Genomic DNA, 19,890 nt, shown 5'->3' with positions numbered 1-19,890 from the left:
AGGTGATCTGGACAGAGCCACCAAGAGAGCAATTCTCTCGACCGATTGTCCAGAGAAATCTGTTGTAACAGATCCAAGTGGTCGCCATTCCACTGCCTCAGCATGCACAGCTGAAGAGGTCTGAGATGGAATCTGGCGAATGAGAGGATATATATGCTGGAAACCATGAGTCCAATTACCTACATACACTGAGCCACAGAGGGCCTTAAGGAGGTCTGGAGGGCAAGAAAATTGGAAGTAATCTTGCAACGTCTCTGGTCTGTAAGAAATATCCTCATGGATATGGAATCTATTACAGTACCCAGGAATTCCACCCTGGTACTGGGAACCAGAGAACTCTTTTCTAAGTTTATCTTCCATCCATGAGATCGAAGAAGAAGTAGAAGAGCTCTTGAATGGTCCTCTGCCTGCCGACAGGACAGAGCCTTAACCAGGATGTCGTCCAAATATGGCGCTACTACAATACCTCTGGATCTCACCACCGCGAGCAGAGCCCCCAGAACCTTCATAAAGACTCTTGGAGCAGTAGCTAGACCAAATGGAAGAGTAACAAACTGGAAGTGCTGGTCCAGAAATGCAAATCTTAAGAACTTGCAGTGATCCTTGTGTATTGACACATGAAGGTAAGCATCCTTCAACTCTATCGTAGTCATGAAGTGACCCTCTTGAACTAAGGGCAGAATGGACCTTATCATCTCCATCTTGAACAATGGTACCGACAGGAACTTGTTTAAGCACTTTAGGTCCAGAATCGGGCAAAATGTACCCACAAAATGGTTTGAGTAGTACCCCAGTCCTCCCTCTGCTAGAGGTACCGGCACAATTACTCCCATGGAGGAGAGATCCCTCATGCACCCTAGAAAAGCGTCTCGTTTTTCTGGTCTTGAATATAGGTTTGATAAGAGGAATCTGCCCCTGGGTGGATGAGTTTTGAAACCTATCCTGTAACCCTGGGTGATGACCTCCAGAACCCAATGGTCTTGCACGTACCCAAGCCAAGCCAAGCCTTCACAAAGAGAGATAGTCTGCCCCCAACACGATCCAGCAACGGATCGGGGGCCGCCCCTTCATGTCGATTTTGTTTCGGCTGGCTTCATGTTCTGCTTGAGATGGTTTCCAAGGGCTGCTGGCATTGGGATTTATCCGATCAAAGAGGACGAAAATTAGGACCCTGTCCTTTAGGTTTATTTTTCTTATCCTGCCGTAGAAAGGCACATTTGCCCCCAGTGACCATGGATATGATTGAGTCCAGGCCTGGACCAAAATAATCTTCCCCTTAAATGGAAGGGAAAGTAGTCTAGATTTTGAAGTCATGACCGCAGACCAAGACTTCAGCCAGAGCACCCTACGGGCTAGAACAGAAACACCTGATGTCTTGGCATTCAGGTGAATGATCTGCATATTTGCATCACAGATAAAATAATTAGCTACCCTCAAGGCCTACATTTTTTCCTGGATCTCCTCAAGGGGAGTTTCCACCTTGATCATCTCTGATAGAGAGCCGCACCAATATGAAATACCCGCTGCAGGTTGAAATACCCCTTGCGCTGAAATTTTTTTCTTAAGAGTTTCTAGCTTCTTATCCATGGGTTACTTAAACGACGAACTATCCTCAAGCGGGATAGTAGTGCGCTTAGCGAGCGTGGAGATAGCTCCACCTTAGGGACGGAACCCTACAACTCCAATTGTGAGTCCGGAACTGGGAACAATTTCTTAAAGGAAGAAGAAGGGGAAAAAGAAGATCCAAGTTTCTCCCATTCATTCTTAATAATATTAGCCATCTTTACAGGAACCGGGAAAGTATGTGGCACCCCCCTGTGCTTATAAACCTCATCAAGTTTAGGAATAGAAGGTTCCTCAGGTAATTTAGGTTCTGGAACTTCTAAAGTAGCCAACACTTCCTTTAACAAAAAGCGTAAATGCTCGATCCTAAATCTAAAGTCTGATTCCTCCGCAGCCGGCAGCAGATTCCAACCCAGAAAGAGCATCCTCTGAAGTATCAGACGCGTCCTAATCAGCGGATATTCTAGTATCAGATAAATCCAACAAATTAGTATATGACCCCTGGGAAGGATAGCAATATTTAACCTTTTGCTTGCGCTTAGCAGGGCGAGGTAAAGCACTTAAGGCCGCAGACACTGCCGTTTATAGCTGTTCAGTAAAGTCTGGTGGTAAGAGGGCCCATCCCGAAGGAGGATTAGGAGTGCAATGGGAAGCTGCATGTATAATAGGAGATGACTGCAGGGAACCCACCTCACAGGACGGAGACCACTCAGAGGTGGACAGCTCAGTGGTACTAAACATATTAGGTTTCTTAGATATAAGTACTTTATCAAGGCATGTGGAACATAATTGAGCAGGCGGGTATACCGTAGCCTCCTCAGGTATTCTATTTAGGTAAAGAGGGAGTAACCTCTAACGTATCAGAGTCCTCCATAGCTTGCGCTTTCAAGATAGACTATAGACAAAGATAAATGGCACCTTTATACCCCCAATGGCTGGGGCACTCACCACCTCCTATGATCCAGTCCCCACAGAGTAACCGCTCCATCTCCTGTAAACTGCACGGTCAGGAAAGAGGAAATCAATGAGACCACACCCGGTCACGTAGAGTGCCATGCAGGACCTCCCCTGTTCCTGGAATAAGCACGCCAAACAGGCTGCGCAGTTATCCAAAAACGAAAGTAAAACCTGAATGTTCCAACATCTGCCTGAGCCTCATCTCACACATGTCTCAGCATAAAACATAATAAAGCAAATTATGTGTAAATCCCCCCTGTTCAATAATCCCCTTCTGGAGATATTAACCTTTGATTCCATACAGATAAATGGAGTCAAACTGTGACCCTGTCTTCTTACGTTATCATATCAGTATAAAATGAAACGATCTTACCGGAATCACCGCCGTGGAACAGACACACAGCCTTTCAGGTTTGACATTCTTGTAGCATCGCTACAAGACTTGAGTGATATAAGCAGGCAGTGAAACTTGTCAACACTGATTGCTTTGGAGCTGTTAATACAAGTCTGGATGGTTTTGCAGAAAGACTCTCCCTGCATCTCCAGACCCTAACATTCGTCAATGCTCTCACTTACAAGACTACTTAAAACTCCAGTCCCATACCGAAGAGTACTACCCTCCATGAGAGACTACTCCGAATCTCCTGACACTTCTCTGCCATCCTCTTGCGACGAAAGGTAAAGAATGACTGGGGGATGAGGGGAGTGGGGGAGGTATTTAAGCCTTTGGCTCGGGTGTCTTTGCCTCCTCCTGGTGGCCAGGTTCTGTGCTCCCACAAGTAAGGAATGAATCTGTGGACGCTCCTCATATAAGATGGAAACTATATTATCAGGTGTTTTCACAAACTGTTAGCAGGTCAAATGCTTAAAGGGATATACAATTGTAAAAAAAAATGACCTAATGTGTTAGAGCATAACCATGTTTTTAACCCCTGCAAATTAGTTCAATTCAGCTCCAAAGCAGCAATGCACTACTGGGACCTAGATGTACCAATGACAAGAGGTTTGTGTGCGTAGCCACTAATCCCCAGCTAGCTCCCAGTAGTGGATTTTTACTTCTGAACCTATCTAGGCATACTTTTTAACAAATGATACAGAGGGAATAAAGTCAATTTGAAAACAGGAGTAAATTGAAGAGAGCCTTTTATGTCGCTATCTAAATCATGAAAGTTTAATTATGATTTCATATCCCTTTAAATGGGCATATTAAAATGCTATAATGCATTAAAGGCATAGTCTAGTCAAAATTAAACTTTCATTATTCAGATAGAGCATGCAATTTTAAGCAACTTTCTAGTTTACTATTATCAATTTTTCTTTGTTCTCTTGGTATCTTTATTTTAAAAAGCCACCAAATTGCGCTTGCTGATTAGTGGCTAGATTTAGACACCAATCAGCAAGTGCAACCCAGGTGCTGAACCAAAAATGGGCTGGCTCCTAAGCTTACATTCTTGCTTTTTCATATAAAGATACCAAGAGAATGAAGAAACATTAATAATAATAGTAAACTAGAAAGTTGCTTAAAATTGCATGCTCTATCTGAATCATGAAAGATTAATTTTGATTAGACTATCCCTTTAAAGAATGTAACAAAGGGTTATACCCATTTTATTCTTGATTTAAAGCTTCATAGCAAAGCACCGCCCTTGCATGATGAGTCTGTGTTTAAAAAGGACAGCTGCATACCCTTACCCAGAATCTCCTGCTCCTTTGGAAAGACTGTTAGTTAAAGGAACATAATACTCATATGCTTAATCACTTGATGCAGTATAACTGTAAAAAGCTGACAAGAAAATATCTCCTAAACAACTCCGTAAAAAAAGATATTTTACCTCAAAATTTCTTCAGTTCACCATAGTAAATGCTCTGTGAACAGTTATACTTCAGATGCTGTCCAAAAAAAAAGGCTAATCAGCATCAGCTGTGCTGTGATCTCATGAGATTTCACTGAAACCTTGTGATATATCATAGTAAAATTCTTTAAACTCAATAGAGAATTAACATGACTGTGTCTGCAGATGCCAGATGCACACTCCCTTGCAAGTCCTGGGACTAGCACCCTGATTGGCTGCTTAAACTATCTTTACAGTGGGATTTAAATACTAGGGAAATTATGAGGTAAAATATCTTCCATTTTTACATTGAGCTATTCTGGTGATATTTTCTAGACAGATTTTTATAGCTAAGCTGCATCACTTTCAATTGCTTCGACATTTGGGTATCGTGTCCCTTTAAGGTTTCCTGTAAATGTGCAGATGTGCTATACAATTATCTATTTTTAGAGATACTGGATATGACTTTGGTTCTATGTACACTACAGATATCATCATCTCTACAAACTCATTCAACTGGTCATCATCCCCACCAGATGTATTTCAACTCATAAAAATCTTTTATTCCCCATCACAATTTATCTTAGTAAATAGTCATTTTTATTCAGTAAAGTAAGTTGTATTTGTTTGCTAAAATCCAAATTAATATTTTTTTCAGATGGCCTTACTTGTTAGTTTTGGATTTCTGGTATCCTGGATGCCCTACGCAGCTGTCAGCTTTTGGTCTATATTTAATTCCAGCAAATACATCCCACCAATGGTGTCTCTCCTTCCTTGTCTTTTTGCTAAGTCTTCAACAGCTTTCAACCCCATCATATACTATATGTTCAGCAAATCATTTAGACAGAAAGTCAAACAGCTAAATTGGTGCTGTGGATGGAGGATTAGTTTATTGCACACGGATAATTCAGCGGAGAACCCTGCAGTGTCTGTGATCTGGACAGGAAGGGAAAACGTACACCTCTCCTCTGTTCTCAAACCAAACAAAGAGAATTCCATATCAACTACAATGCCGTGAATAATGAACTATCATAGCTAAAATGCACAAAAAAGAAATTAAATAATGATGAACACATAATTCATGATTTATAGTTCAGTCTGTGTTGTAACAACTTATTTGCCTTTAATAACAGCAACATTGTGGGGGAAAACAATAATTTGCTGATAAATTGCAGCTGAACAATATTATTGACTCTAAATCTGCTATGATTCTGGATATTAAAAACACTTTAAATGATGTAATATGTATTGCTTTTGTGGGTTATACAAATATAAGAAAATTCTGAACACTAGTAATAAAGGGCATTTTGTACAACGATTTAATTGTTTTTCTTTCTTGAATGAAATGCTTCAAGAATTAGGGGCTCATTTATAAAGCTCCGGATCGAGCTTGAGGGCCCGTGTTTCTGGCGAGCCTGCAGGATCACCAGAAACACCAGTTATGAAGCAGCAGTCTAAAGACCACTGCTCCATAACCTGTCCGCCTGTTCTGAGCAAGCGGACAGACATCGCCGCAATTCAACCCGATTGAGTATGATCGGGTTGATTGAAACCCCTTGCTGGCAGCCGATTGGCCGCGAATCTGCAGGGGGCGGCGTTGCACCAGCAGTTCACAAGAGCTGCTGGTGCAATGCTGATAGGCCCCTTTGTGTCTTTCACATGCAATATATGCGCAGCTGAAGCTAGCACAACTATGCTGTTTTTTGTAGAGGTGGATAGATCAGAGTGAATGATAATATTACGTAGGGAACAATGACATTTTGTTCTATTAACAGTAAGACTTTGCACGTGTAAATTGTAAAAATAAATTATTTCTTCGATCCAATATATATGGGAGTATGTCAGCATTACACAACAGGCCTTGGGTGTGAACTGCATTAATGGTAGATTCTAATTAAAAATGACATGTTTAACATTTGTAAGGCATTGTAATTTTGTATTACTTACTGCTTGGGGGGAGTAAACACATAGGTTAAGTCTCACTCAGTAGGGCATGGCCAGTCAGCCAATGAGGAGCAGTAGTTTTACAACCCAACAAATTACTGGTTATGTCCTGCCTGGTTGCTGCAACTGAGTGTAACTTTGCCTATGTATTTATCATCTTTGTGTGAGTTCAACGCATAGTTATATAGTTTAGTAATGTACAAATTACACTCTCTTGCAATTTTTTAAATAAAGCATCCTGTTTAAAGAGGGGCAATGAAAACTTGAGGGGTTTTCAGTTAAACCAAAGAGAAAGATAACATAAGCTATATAGGAAATGAAACAAAGATAAAATTATAGTAGTAAGCCGTTTCATTTATAACACAGACTGGCACCGCGTGTGCTGTACTAATATCAGTCAGCCAGATTACGACTTTTGCGTTATGAGCGGCTCGGTAATAACTTGCAAGTTATTTCCACCGCTCACCTTTAATAGCGCTGCTATTACAGGTTTGCAAAAAACGGCGTTTGTGGGCAATATGGCTACGTAACGCAGCCCCATTGATTCCTATGGGGAAATTTTTTATGTTTAAACCTAACACCCTAACATAAACCCTGAGTCTAAACACCCCTAATCTGCCGCCCCCAACATCGCCGACACCTACATTACACTTATTAACCCCTAATCTGTCGCCCTCAAAATCGCTGACACCTAAATCACAGTTATTAACCCCTAATCTGCCGCCCCTGACATCGCCAACACCTACATTACATTTATTAACCCCTAATCTGCTGCCCCGACATCGCCGCCACCTACCTACACTTCTTAACCCCTAATCTGCTGCCCCCAATGTCGCCGCCACCCACCTACACTTATTAACCCCTAATCTGCCGCCCCCAATGTCGCCGCCACCCACCTACACTTATTAACCCATAATCTGCTGCCCCCAATGTCGCCGCCACTATACTAAAGTTATTAACTCCTAAACCTCTAGCCTTCCACATCGCTAACACTAAATAAATATATTAACCCCTAAACCTAACCCTAACACCCCTAACTTTAATATAATTAAAATAAATCTAAATACAAATTACTATTATTACCTAAATAATAGCTATTTAAGACTAAATACTTAAATGTAAAATAAACCCTAAGCTAGCTACAATATAACTAATAGTTACATTGAAGCTATCTTCGGTTTTATTTTTATTTCACAGGCAAGTTTGTATTTATTTTAACTAGGTAGACGAGCTAGTAAATAGTTACTAAATATTTACTAGCTACCTAGTTAAAATCAATACAAAGTTACCTGTAAAATAAAACCTAACCTGTTCTACACTAAAACCTAACATTACACTAAAATTAAATAAATAAAATTAACAAAAAACATTTATCTAAATTACAAAAAATAATAAACACTAGATTACACAAAAAAAAAAAAAGAAATTATCAATTGGAACAGCCAATAGTATGCGAGCTCAATCCTATTGGCTGATTGGATCAGCCAATAGGATTGAAGCTCAGTCCTATGGCTGATTGCATCAGCCAATAGGATTTTTTACCCTTTAATTCCGATTGGCTGATAGAATTCTATCAGCCAATCAGAATTCAAGGGACGCCATTTTGGATGTCATTTAAAGGAAACTTCATTCTTCAAGACCCATCAAAAGAAGAGGATGCTCTGCGCCGGATGTCTTGAAGATGGAGCCGCTCCGTGTCGGAAGGATGAAGATAGAAGATGCCGTCTGGATGAAGACTTCTGCCCGCCTGGAGGACGACTTCTTGCCGCTTGGATGAAGACTTCTCCCGGCTTCGTTGAGGACTTCTTGCCGCTTGGATGAAGACTTCTCCCGGCTGGATGAGGATGGATGTCCGGTCTTCAAAAGCTGTAAGTGGATCTTCGGGGGTTAATGTTAGGTTTTTTAAGGGTTTATTGGGTGGGTTTTATTTTTAGATTAGGGACTTTGGGCAAAGTAAAAGAGCTGATTTCTTTGGGGCAATGCCCCGCATGGTGAGTAGATCTTGCACTTCACTTTCACCTTACTCCTCTCTAAGGAGGCAAAAGAAAATGGCTGAGGATCATGGAAAGTGGGATGTATTTAAAGCTCTGGTGTGTTAAGGTGTCTTTTGCCTCCCCCTAGTGGAGAGGAATATTCCCACACGTGATGGCTAGTGGACTCTCACCATCTCACAAAAGAAATAATTACTGTCATATAGGTCACATGCACAAACACAGTTAGGAGGGTGATAAAAAAAAAAGTTTAGCAACCTAACAAGAATGTTTTTCAAGAATGTACTAATGATAAAACATGCAAAGACTTTACCTAAATATTTATTATAATAAAATAAATAAATACCAAATAAAAGACCTCTCAATAACAGGTATGAAACCTTGTAAATTACAACCAATATTTATTAATATTTATCTTACTAACACTTTAAAACATATTTTAAGCTGTAGGGATGTCTCCCTTTAAACTGCAGCTGAAACTCTGTGTCCTTAAATGAACCCTATAGGGTTATGAATTTCTTATGGTATTGGGCTTGGTCACATACAACACAAACAACTGAATGAAACAAGGGCCTATAAACAGCTACCTCTAATATTTAAAGGGACACTCAAGTCAAAAACTTAAATTATGCTTACCTGATAATTTTCTTTTCTTCTGACGGGAAGAGTCCACAGCTGCATTCATTACTTTTGGGAATTCAGAACCTAGTCACCAGGAGGAGGCAAAGACACCCCAGCCAAAGGTTTAAATACCTCTCCCCCACTTCCCTCATCCCCCAGTCATTCTGCTGAGGGAACAAGGAACAGTAGGAGAAATATCAGGGTGAAAAAGGTGCCAGAAGAAACAAAAAATACGCCCGCCCCATATGAACAACACGGGCGGGGAGCTGTGGACTCTTCCCGTTAGAAGAAGAGAAAATGATCAGGTTAGCATAATTTAAGTTTTTCTTCTTAAACGGGAAGAGTCCACAGCTGCATTCATTACTTTTGGGAAAACAATACCCAAGCTATAGAGGACACTGAATGCAAAACGGGTGGGTACAAAATGCAGCCCCTTCTGAGGGCACCACAGCCTAAAACCCAAAACTCCCATAGGAAAAAAAACTGCTTCACTAGAAGCCAAAAGACAAAAAGGAAAAAGGCTGAGATGACTGCCCAACAGTTAAAACAAGTAAGATCCTTGCTAGAGACCGCTCAGGGTATTAGACTCAACCGAGCCAAAAGCCGTCTGGACTTGATAGCCTCGCTTCTGACATGGACTTGAGAGAAGAAAGCAGGCAGCAAAACTCGTCAACGCTGATTGCTAAGGAGCTGTTAACATGAGTCGGGATGGTTTCGTAGAAAGACTCTCCCTGCATCTCCGGACTCTAACTTTCATCCAAGCTCTCACTGAGAGGCTGACAGGATTACTTAAAACTCCAGTCCCATTTCGAAGAGTACTACCCTCCATAAGAGACTATATAAAAATCTTCTGACACTTCTCTGCTAACCTCTTGTTACGAAAGGCAAAGAATGACTGGGGTATGAGGGAAGTGGGGGAGGTATTTAAGCCTTTGGCTGGGGTGTCTTTGCCTCCTCCTGGTGGCCAGGTTCTGAATTCCCAAAAGTAATGAATGCAGCTGTGGACTCTTCCCTTTAAGAAGAAAATAAACTTTTTACGATTCAGATAGAACTTGCAGTTTTAAGACACTTTCCAATTTACCTCCATTATTCCAAATTTTGCACAGTCTGTTTATTTTTACACTGTCTGGGCAACAGGACCCTACTGAGCATGTGCACAAGCTCACAGGGTATATGTATACTAGTCTGTGACTGGCTGATGTTTGTCACATGATACAGTGGACCAGAAAATAGGGGGGGGGGGGAATGTGATGGAAATAAAATCTACCGCTTTTGTGAAGTGCAGAGTTATTGCATTGTCTCTTTATGATACACTTGTTAACTATGCAATTCTACTGCATTGAGTGGTCATTTAAGAGTGTGCAAAAGAATATCACACCAAAAGAACTTTAAATTCACAAGAGATTTGTGCTCTCAAAATGCGGTTAGGGAGACTTGTAGTTTTGGTGGGTGGGTGGTGCTCTCTGTAACAGTTTACATCAAGTTTTAAAAAGTGGTATGCACTAATCACCTTGTGATATCAGTATAAATTTACATTGATTTGCACATCTTATTAGAAGTATGTGATGTGCTAATTCAGGAGTGTGCACAAGGTTAAGTCTTTGGTTAAAGTTTGTAATCCCTTATTTAATATTGACTCAAACCTTCTCAGTTGTGCAAGGCCTGGACAAATTAGCTCACCTCCAGCCCTAAACACTTACACGTATATCAGATACTGATGCAACACATAACTATACTGGACAGTTTTTGTAACTCTGCACTTCTAACATTTAAATTATGTATCCTCATCGCTGTCAAAAGCATAACATCAAAATCATCAACAGGCACTTAGAAAAATAATAACATATAATTTTCTTACTGAAAAACACTCTGAACTTTACTATTTAAAGTTTACTAAATGTTTTTTTTGAAGGCAAAATGAGAGTGAATCGTTTATCGATATCAGAGATCATCTTTCATTGACTATGAACATTTAGAAAGCGCTAGTTGCCGCCGCTGTGTTTAGGGCTGAGAGTTCTATCATTTGAATTTACCTTACAAATTACATTTCTACATTGTACTGCGTTGAAATTTCTCCATTGAGAAGAAGCATCATTTAGCTGGTGCTGCTGCCTCAAGAAACCAAAGTCTTCTATTGTACGTCTGATGGTTAAGCTGGAAATGCTATTAAATATAGTGATTAAGAAAGAACAGCATTTAGTTGCCCTAATAACGCGCGCTGCTGCAGATGTATCCTGACAATAAGGAAAGCAATTATAAGCCAGTGAAAAATCTTCTAAAATTACGAGGTATGTCAAACTACTTACCAACAACATTGTTGTAAGCGTATTGCAAAGAAGAACCTTAAAGGGACAGTCAAGGCCAAAATAAACTTTTGTGATTCAAATAGGGCATGTAATTTTAAACAACTTTTTAATTTACTTTTGTCACCAATTTTGCTTTGTTGTCTAGGTATTCTTAGTTGAAAGCTAAACCTAGGTAGGCTCATTTTCTAATTTCTTAGACCTTGAAGGACGTGTCTTATGTGAATGCATTTTGACAGTTTTTCAACATTAGAGGGCGTTAGTTCATGTGTGTCATATAGATAACATTGAGCTCACACGTGAGGTTACCCAGGAGTGAGCACTGATTGGCTAAAATGCAAGTCTGTCAAAAGAATTGAAATAAGGGGGCAGTTTGCAGAGGCTTAGATACAAGGTAATCACAGAGGTAAAAAGTATATTATTATAACTGTGTTGGTTATGCAAAACTGGGGAATGGGTAATAAAGGGATTATCTATCTTTTTAAACAACAAAACATTCTGGTGTTGACTGTCCCTTTAAAAGGATATTAAACAGCAAATAAATGCTAGATATAATGATGTATTCAAAGTAAAGATTAGCCTGGGAAAAGTGAGTAGATGTATATTTTATAAAATGATAAAAGTTGTTTAAATATAAAAGTGTAAAGGTTTATTTTCTATAAACTACTTTAGTTTCTATAAAGTAATGGGTGTCACCATGTTGGAACCTAGGTTTTCCCTTAGCAATTTGTTCTGCTGAGGACAATAAGGCAGGAAACAAAAGTGTGTAAAAAAGGTCATGTGGAATATAACCTTCCAGTCCATGGACACACTAACAAGTTACATTTTCAGGATATCTGAACTAGAGAACAGGTGAAATAATAAGCCAGTCAGTAACCATTGTTAACTTGCTCTCATCCAAAGTAATCCTGAAAAACCTGAACTGTTAATGTGCCCTGACAACTGGAAATGAGAAACAATAGAATATAGGATTGTTAAAGTAACTAACAGGAGTTCTACACAACCTTGTTTGCGCACACTCTTTTATTGCCTGTTTCATATCTGCTCTCAAGTAGAGAATCTATCCTCTCACAATCGCCACTAGCGATACAGCATCGCTTTGTGACACTTAAAACTGCACAATAGCCCTCTTGTGCAATCCCACCCCCTCCTCTTGCCCAATCAATTAAGCAAGATTGTTCGTTCGATCTGGATGATTTATCGCTGCCACTTCTGATGTAGCAAAGAGGATAAGAAGCAGGAAATACTTCATACATTTGTGGTTGCCGACTCATTCATAACAGCCTGCACTGCAAAATCTAGGAGGGTGCAAATGCAGTACGATAAATTTTCCCCTAAGTGTCCTCAGTGGAACTCAGAAAACCAACAATTTTCAGAGCTAAATTACAGGAAAAGGGGGCAAATTCAATAATGAAAGTATATGCCCAGTATATGTCAAATGGAACTTTGGGCTTCTGCACCAGCCATAGCAAGCTCATGTATTGTATAGTTGCTGTTAGAATAAGTATGTTGTTATGTTCTTCTTTGTTCTGCAACACATGTAATTTAGATTGGATGTAAGAACATATGGAATACAAATACATCACTATAAAGTAGCTGCATTCCTAATGTCAGATCTTGTCTTGCTGGTTAGTTTTTGAGAACTGGACCCTTAGTTAAAGGGATAGAAAGGTCAAACACTAAATGTGCATTTCCACCAGAAATGTAAACATTTTTGTAATATACTTCCATTAGTAAAAATGCTTCTAATAAAAGTTACTGTTTTTTCTGTGGCATACGCACATATCCTGTGAAGGCTCGTGCACCAGTATTAAAACACCACACCTTCTAAGAGGGTCAGCAGTAGCTTGTATGACACAAATTACGTCTTCAGAAGCACTACACACTACAGCCACCTCTCTGAAGTGTGTTTGAATACTGATGCACTTGCCCTCATATGTACGTATGCTTCTGGGAGTATATTGCAACAAAACCTATATTTCAAGTTGAAGTGCACCTACGCACATTTCATTTTTTTACCTTTCTATTCCTTTAAATTAATAAAATGAAAGAAATCTACCTATTTCCTTTCTTTCATTGCATATTTACGTTTGTATTGAATTTTGTTTTCGAACATACAAAAATAGTAAAAAGTTTGCCATGATATGTTTCATTAAGAAAACTGTATTTAATTCTTAAAATTATAGTTTAACTTAATATTTATTCAATGTAGATTTGCGTCCAATCACAGCTTAAATTTAACACAGGGCAATATAAAACATTCTGATAAAGTTCTCGTTCAATAAGTCTGTGGGTTGTTCTGAATACGTGAGTATTTTCCATTTGAGTGGCGATGCAGACTGATCTGATCACTGGCGATATTTTTATGGTGTGACTTTATAGCGCCTGCTGTCTTTTGTCGAGGCTCCTCTCAATGTCATCAACCACTTGAACTGCAGCTTTAGGAATTCGAGTTCCAGGTCCAAAAACACTGGATACACCGGCATTAAACAAAAATTCATAATCCTGTTGGAAAGAGGTAAAGCAGCGCACAATTAAAAATGGATCTCATGTAAAATACTATTATGTGGTGTCAATTAAAGAATTTCTTCTGCAAAAGTAGGGAGCAAAAGTTCAGACTTAAAGGCAGATGAAACCCAATTTGTTTTAGTTTATGATTCAGATACAGCATGTATTTGTAAACAACTCTCTAATTTACTTCTATTATCAATTTTGCTTCATTCTCTTGGTATATTTTATTGAAGAAGCAGTAATGCATTACTGGGAGCCAGGTGGACACATCAGTAAGCCAATGAAAAGTGGCATATATGTGCCGCTACCAATCAGTAGCCAGCAAACAGCTCTTGAGCCTACCTAGGTATGTTTTTCAACAAAGAATACAAAAAGAACAAAGAAAATGAGATAATAGAAGTAAATTAGAAAGTTGTTTAAAATTGTGTGCTGTATCTGAATCATGAAATAAAATTTTTGGGTTTCATGTCCCTTTAAAGGAAAGAGGAGATTTAATTTATTAAAACATATTTACAATTACTGTGGGTTACCCCTCTTCAAACTTCCCTTTTCCACATATTCAAGAATTAATTCTGAAAAACATAATGGAAGGGAGCAGAATAGCACAAAGGGAGGGCCTCGCTGGGGATGATGGGGAGTCTCTTCTCCCGTGGTTTGTCTACACACAATTGGCACATTTTATACAAACACACAAGAGAAGAGACGACTTTGGTCGCTCTTTGATTAGATTTGAAACCTTATGAATACAACAAACCCAACCTAGACATGACATATCAAAAAATTATAACATATTACTAACCAATAATGGTACAGAATACCCCTCTTTTACCTAAAAAATGGATCGGGGATCTAGATCACATACCCTCTACCCTCTCTCCCTACAAATAGCTATATATCCCACATCGATATATATATATATATATATATATATATATATATATATATATATAGTACTATTTTTGTTTTATATTTATCTACACACCTCATAGCACTAACATGAATCCAAATATACCATACTGATATTCATGACAGCCCTTTTCTCACTCCAATTTTGTTCCTATCATTACCGCCATAAGCACACACCTCAAACTGGAAAACAAATTTTCATACACCATGGCCTGCTCTGTTGCTATAACTTATCTGCTGAGTGCTGGTGGAGAGTTATAAAAAATAGCCCTCCTACCCCCACCTCACAAAATTATAAAGTATCCCATTCACTATAGCCAAACAATAACTATGTCCAAATTTCTATTCCTTATGTTACTTGCCCTTGCAAATGATGTAGAGTCTAACCCTGGTCCCCCAGAAAATTCCATTCCTAGCCTTCCAGCTAAAAAAGGCCTCTCCTTTGTGCACTGTAATATCCGCAGCTTACTACCAAAAATCGATGCACTGCAAGTTTGGTGTTTACAATACAATCCCAAAATCGTTGTTATCTCTGAATCGTGGCTAACTGCAAAAATACCTGACTGCAATTGCAATACATGGGTATTCATGCCATAGAATTGACAGAGCAAAGAGAGGAGGCGGTATTGTAATTTATGTTGACAATTCCACAAAGTTCACCCCCTTACAAAAATCTAGCTCTCCTGCCACCTTTGATTTCCTTTTTGGCACAATTGAGATACCGTGCAGTAAATCAATCATTGTTGCAGGAATCTACCGACCACCTAGCTCCCCTGTGCATTCCATTTCTGGCATAGCCCATCTCCTTAGTGAAACCATAGCTCAAAACCCGAAAAGTGAAATTCTGGTTTTTGGAGATTTTAATATTGATTGGCTGAATCCAAAAAATAACAGTTGTTGCACGCTATTTAAATCTTTGCAGCTAACGCAATTAATCTCCTCCCCAACTTGCATAAACATCAAAAGCCATAATCATACCCTGCTCGACTGGATTTTCTCTACTTCTCCCAACCGAATCCAGGAGGCAGGTGTTCACCCTAACAATTTCAGTGACCACTGCATAGTGTACTGCGTGCGCAAAATAAAGGCAACTAAATCCTCTCCCAAGGTTAAAATCACCAGGTCCTTCAAAAATTTTAATATTCAATCATTTCTAAATGACATCAAGAACCTCCCCTGGCACAGATTAAACCTAATCCCAGATCTAAACTCTGCAGTTGAATTCTTTCAGTCTGAACTCCTACAAGTTTGGAATTTACATGCCCCGCTGCGTAAGGTGAGAGTAAAAGGAGCACACTTAAATTGGATCACAGCTGACCTCATTCAAATGTACCAGTTTCGGGATTCATTGTGGTCAAAGTTCAAACATACTGGCTCTATGAACGATCACTGTGTATATAGACAATGGCGAAATATATGCACTAAACAAACAAAATGAAGGCCCAATATTTCTGTGAAAATCTAAACAATAACATATCTGACCCTAGAAAGTTTTGGAAACTCATAAATAACTTACAAAATCCACCAATCCACTTCCAACCCTCCACTGTCAATGTGGATAACCAAACCCTGCAACTCACCTTAGAAGTAGCAAATGCCTTTAACAATTATTTTGTCAGATGCTCCACCACCCTGGTTGACAAACTAATAAATGGCACGCATCTTGAAACTAGAAAGGTGGATCAGGCCCCACTAAAACAGCAAAGTCCCAATATAGAGAAGTTCAATTTTAGACCTGTACCCATCAATGTCTTTAAGAAACAACTTAAAAATCTAAAAATGAAAAACCAGTCTGGACCTGATCAAATCCCAGCAATGCTGTTGAAGCTCAGTGCACCGGCAATTGCTAAGCCTGTCACAACCCTAATTAATGAATCCTTGATGTCTGGATACATACCCAAACTCTGGAAAACTGCAAGAGTAGTGCCTATTCATAAAAGTGGGGAGTTAACCTTGGTTTCTAACTATCACCCTATATCATTGCTCCCAGTATTGTCAAAAATTTTAGAAAAATGCACCCATACGCAATTATGCGAGTATTACCAACTTTCTAACTATCTGTCCCCTGATCAATCAGGTTTTCGCCTGAATCACTCCACTACAACTGCCCTCCTAAAAGTTTGCAACAACATCCAAACTGGCATGGAACAAGGAGAACTAACTGGAGCTATTTTCCTTGATTTTGCCTTTGAAACAGTAGACCATGACATACTACTGCTCAAACTAAAAAACTCTGGTATTGCTGATCGTCCGTTAACCTGGTTTCGATTATATGTATCGGATCGATCACAATATGTCTCCATTGCTAACAGTGACTCCCTCCCTCTCCCAGTCACGTGTGGTGTTCCCCAAGGTTCCATTCTCGGCCCCCTACTATTCACATTATTTATAAATGATCACATTATTTATAAATGATCTGCCTAATGTCTGCAAATCCTCAACTGTACATATGTATGCAGACGACACAGTAATCTATGCAAACAAATCTGATCTGCCGCAGCTTGAAGCAGTGCTCCAAGACCAGTTCACAGAGGTAGAAAAGTGGATCTCAAAAAAACAAACTCTTCCTAAACACTGACAAAACAGTCACAATGATCTTTGGAACAAGACCTAAATTACACAAATTACAAAATTCCCATTTACGCATCAAAACAAAATCCAATTGCACGCTGATCGCAGTCCACTCTTTCAAATACTTGGGTATGTTGTTAGACCCTAATCTATCTTTTGGCCTCCACAAAGAAAAAATTGCATCTAAACTTTATCCAATACTAGGTGCCCTGTACAGAAACAAATCTTGCCTCAGCCCTACAGTAAAAGAAAAGATTGTACAGCAAATGCTGATGCCTATCATGGATTATGGGGACGTAGTATACGCACCTGCACCTCAAACTCATCTTAATAAACTTAATACATTGTATAACTTGTTCTGCCGCTTTGTGCTACAATGTAACTACAGGACCCACCATTGTGACATGCTAAAAGAACTAAACTGGCTGACGCTGGAATCCAGATGCACCCTCCATCTTTCCTGCCTTGTGTTTAAGAGCCTTTCTGGGAAGCTCCCACCCTACCTGAGCAGAATGCTCTCCCCGGCTATTCCCACCTCCTATAACCTCCGATCCTGTACCAGCACATTATTTAGCTTGCCTCAATGCAAAAAGAAAGCAGCTCGATCCTACTTTTCCTACAGAGCACCACAGTTATGGAATGACCTCCTGCACACTTTCAAACCTTCCCCAAGCCTAATATCCTTTAAGAGATCCCTCTCTACATATCTCAAAACAGAATGCACCTGTCATGGTTGATTATATATTTCCTACCTGTTCTATGTTAAATCTTTGCATATATTGAGTATTATTATTGTTTTTGAATTTTATTGTACCCTATTGTATCAATTGCAATTTTTTGTGATCCCAGGACATACTTGAAAACGAGAGAAATCTCAATGTATTTTATAAATAAATAAATAAATAAATAAATAAATATGCTGATGGAGCTTATATAATCAGTACAAATCACAGTTTTATAACACTATTCATTATCACAATATCTATTCACCATATCATACCATGAAACAAAGCCAACAGGCTTGGACAAAGTACAAGTGTTAAATTTAACTGTCAGCATCAGCTGATATAAAATAATTATTTTGCAAACACCAGTAGCATAACTAGAACTCACTGATCTGCAGGGCAAACTCTGTGGCAGGGACCCCCTCATTTGAACAGAACCCCTTCCAAAACATGAGATAGATATATATATATATATACTTCAACGGAAGAAGAGGCACTCACAGGGCTTAATGAACATTCATTTTATTAGTGATTCATCAACAAAGGTTCAGTCAGCGTTTCGGTCCTCACAGGGACCTTTGCCAAGACTGTTTCTAATAGAAAGGTACATACGTTAAAATCATAGTTAATACCCCTAAATGTAAAGCAACACATCCATAGGGTTACAACCACAAAAAATAAAATGAAATTGACTATACATATATAAATTAGAGCCCGCATATAAATCTATATTAAATCTATGTAGAAATTAATACCCATGTTCAGTTAGGTAAACTGTATACAATTGGTAGATATGCAGGTAGCTAATAATACAAAGAGTTGAAAAACGATATTTATCAACCAAACACAGCTCTTATTATTACACTTAACATTGTCATGTACATTTAGTATAGTTGTCTGTGTGTGTGCTTTGTACATATACACAGACTTAAACAAACTGAGCTTTAGCGTCGTTAGGACTGTATAGAGCATCCTAGCCGTTTGGATGTCATGAAACCATAGCAGCTTGGTAAATGGGATTGTGGGCTGGTGGACATGCCTAGCTGCCATAAACACTCCCCCCTGACCCAATCCCATCATTGAAATCACGCAATCACTGTCTCCATATGCCAAGAGGCCAGAAGAAAAGGAGCTTGAATTAGGATGTCGTCCAAGTAAGGAGCGACTGAGATCCCTTTCATTCTTATCGTTGATAAAAGAGCTCCCAAAACTTTGCTGAAAATCCTTGGAGACCAAAGGGAGGAGAAATTAACTGAAGAGATTTCCCTCCAAATGCGAATCTGATACATTTGTGATGTTCTTTGTAAATGGGAATATGCAGATAAGCTTCCTTCAGATCTATTGTGGTCATATACTGACCATTCTGAACCAGTGGCAGAATTGTACAAATTCTCTTTATTTTAAAGGCAGGGACTCTCAGTAATTTGTTCAGAGACGTTTAGTCCAGAATTTGTCTGAAAGTATTTGGTACTATGAAAGGTTTTGAGTAGTACCCTAGGCGATGTTCTTCCCTTGGAACAGGCACAATTACCCCCATGTGTTCCAGATTGCAAACACATTGAAGCTTTCACTGGATTTTTGGAAACATGTGATAGAATGACTCCTCAAGAAGGACAGAATTGAAATCCCATTCTGTAACCCTCCAATATTAACTTTAATACCCAAGGGCCCGGAATAGACTTGAACCAGGCCCGCGGAAACAGACTCAATCTGCCCCAAACCAGAGATGACTCTGATATGGGGCCACACCTTAATACTGACTTGGAGGGTGATGATAAAGGCTTCTTGGAAGGCTTCTGTTTATTTCAAGAACCTCTTTATTTCCAGGATGGCTTAGAGGAGTCTGACCTCTCAAAGGAAGCAGAGGTCTGTCTGTAGTCCTCTGAATTTCTGGATTGCCAAAAGGACTAAAAAATGGCCTGGCCTGGCCTTGCCTTGTTCTTTGCGTGCTTATCCTGAGGTAAGA

The 19,890-nt window shown here is 39.3% G+C and overlaps 2 protein-coding genes across 5 annotated transcripts in view; one reads left to right on the top strand and one right to left on the bottom strand.

The window, feature by feature from the left end:
- Positions 1 to 5,670, top strand: part of LOC128656942 (rhodopsin-like) — a 48,241-nt gene extending 42,571 nt beyond the window's left edge. Inside the window, exon 4 of the mRNA XM_053711134.1 lies at positions 5,011 to 5,670. Coding sequence (XP_053567109.1) covers positions 5,011 to 5,370 — 360 coding nt within the window. The 3' untranslated portion in view covers positions 5,371 to 5,670. The remainder of the gene's footprint in view (positions 1 to 5,010) is intronic.
- A 7,688-nt stretch (positions 5,671 to 13,358) lies between these two features.
- MMUT (methylmalonyl-CoA mutase) overlaps positions 13,359 to 19,890 on the bottom strand; it is a 212,893-nt gene continuing 206,361 nt past the window's right edge. For all 4 annotated transcript variants that reach the window (XM_053709592.1, XM_053709593.1, XM_053709591.1 and 1 more), the window contains one exon: positions 13,359 to 13,716. In XM_053709592.1, the coding sequence (XP_053565567.1) occupies positions 13,588 to 13,716 (129 nt within the window). In that variant the 3' untranslated portion in view covers positions 13,359 to 13,587. The remainder of the gene's footprint in view (positions 13,717 to 19,890) is intronic.

Source organism: Bombina bombina, chromosome 4 (genome assembly GCF_027579735.1).
Source record: "Bombina bombina isolate aBomBom1 chromosome 4, aBomBom1.pri, whole genome shotgun sequence".
Lineage (NCBI taxonomy): Eukaryota > Metazoa > Chordata > Amphibia > Anura > Bombinatoridae > Bombina > Bombina bombina.
Note: the sequence above shows the minus strand (reverse complement) of the source record. Positions and strands in the feature narration are given on the sequence as shown.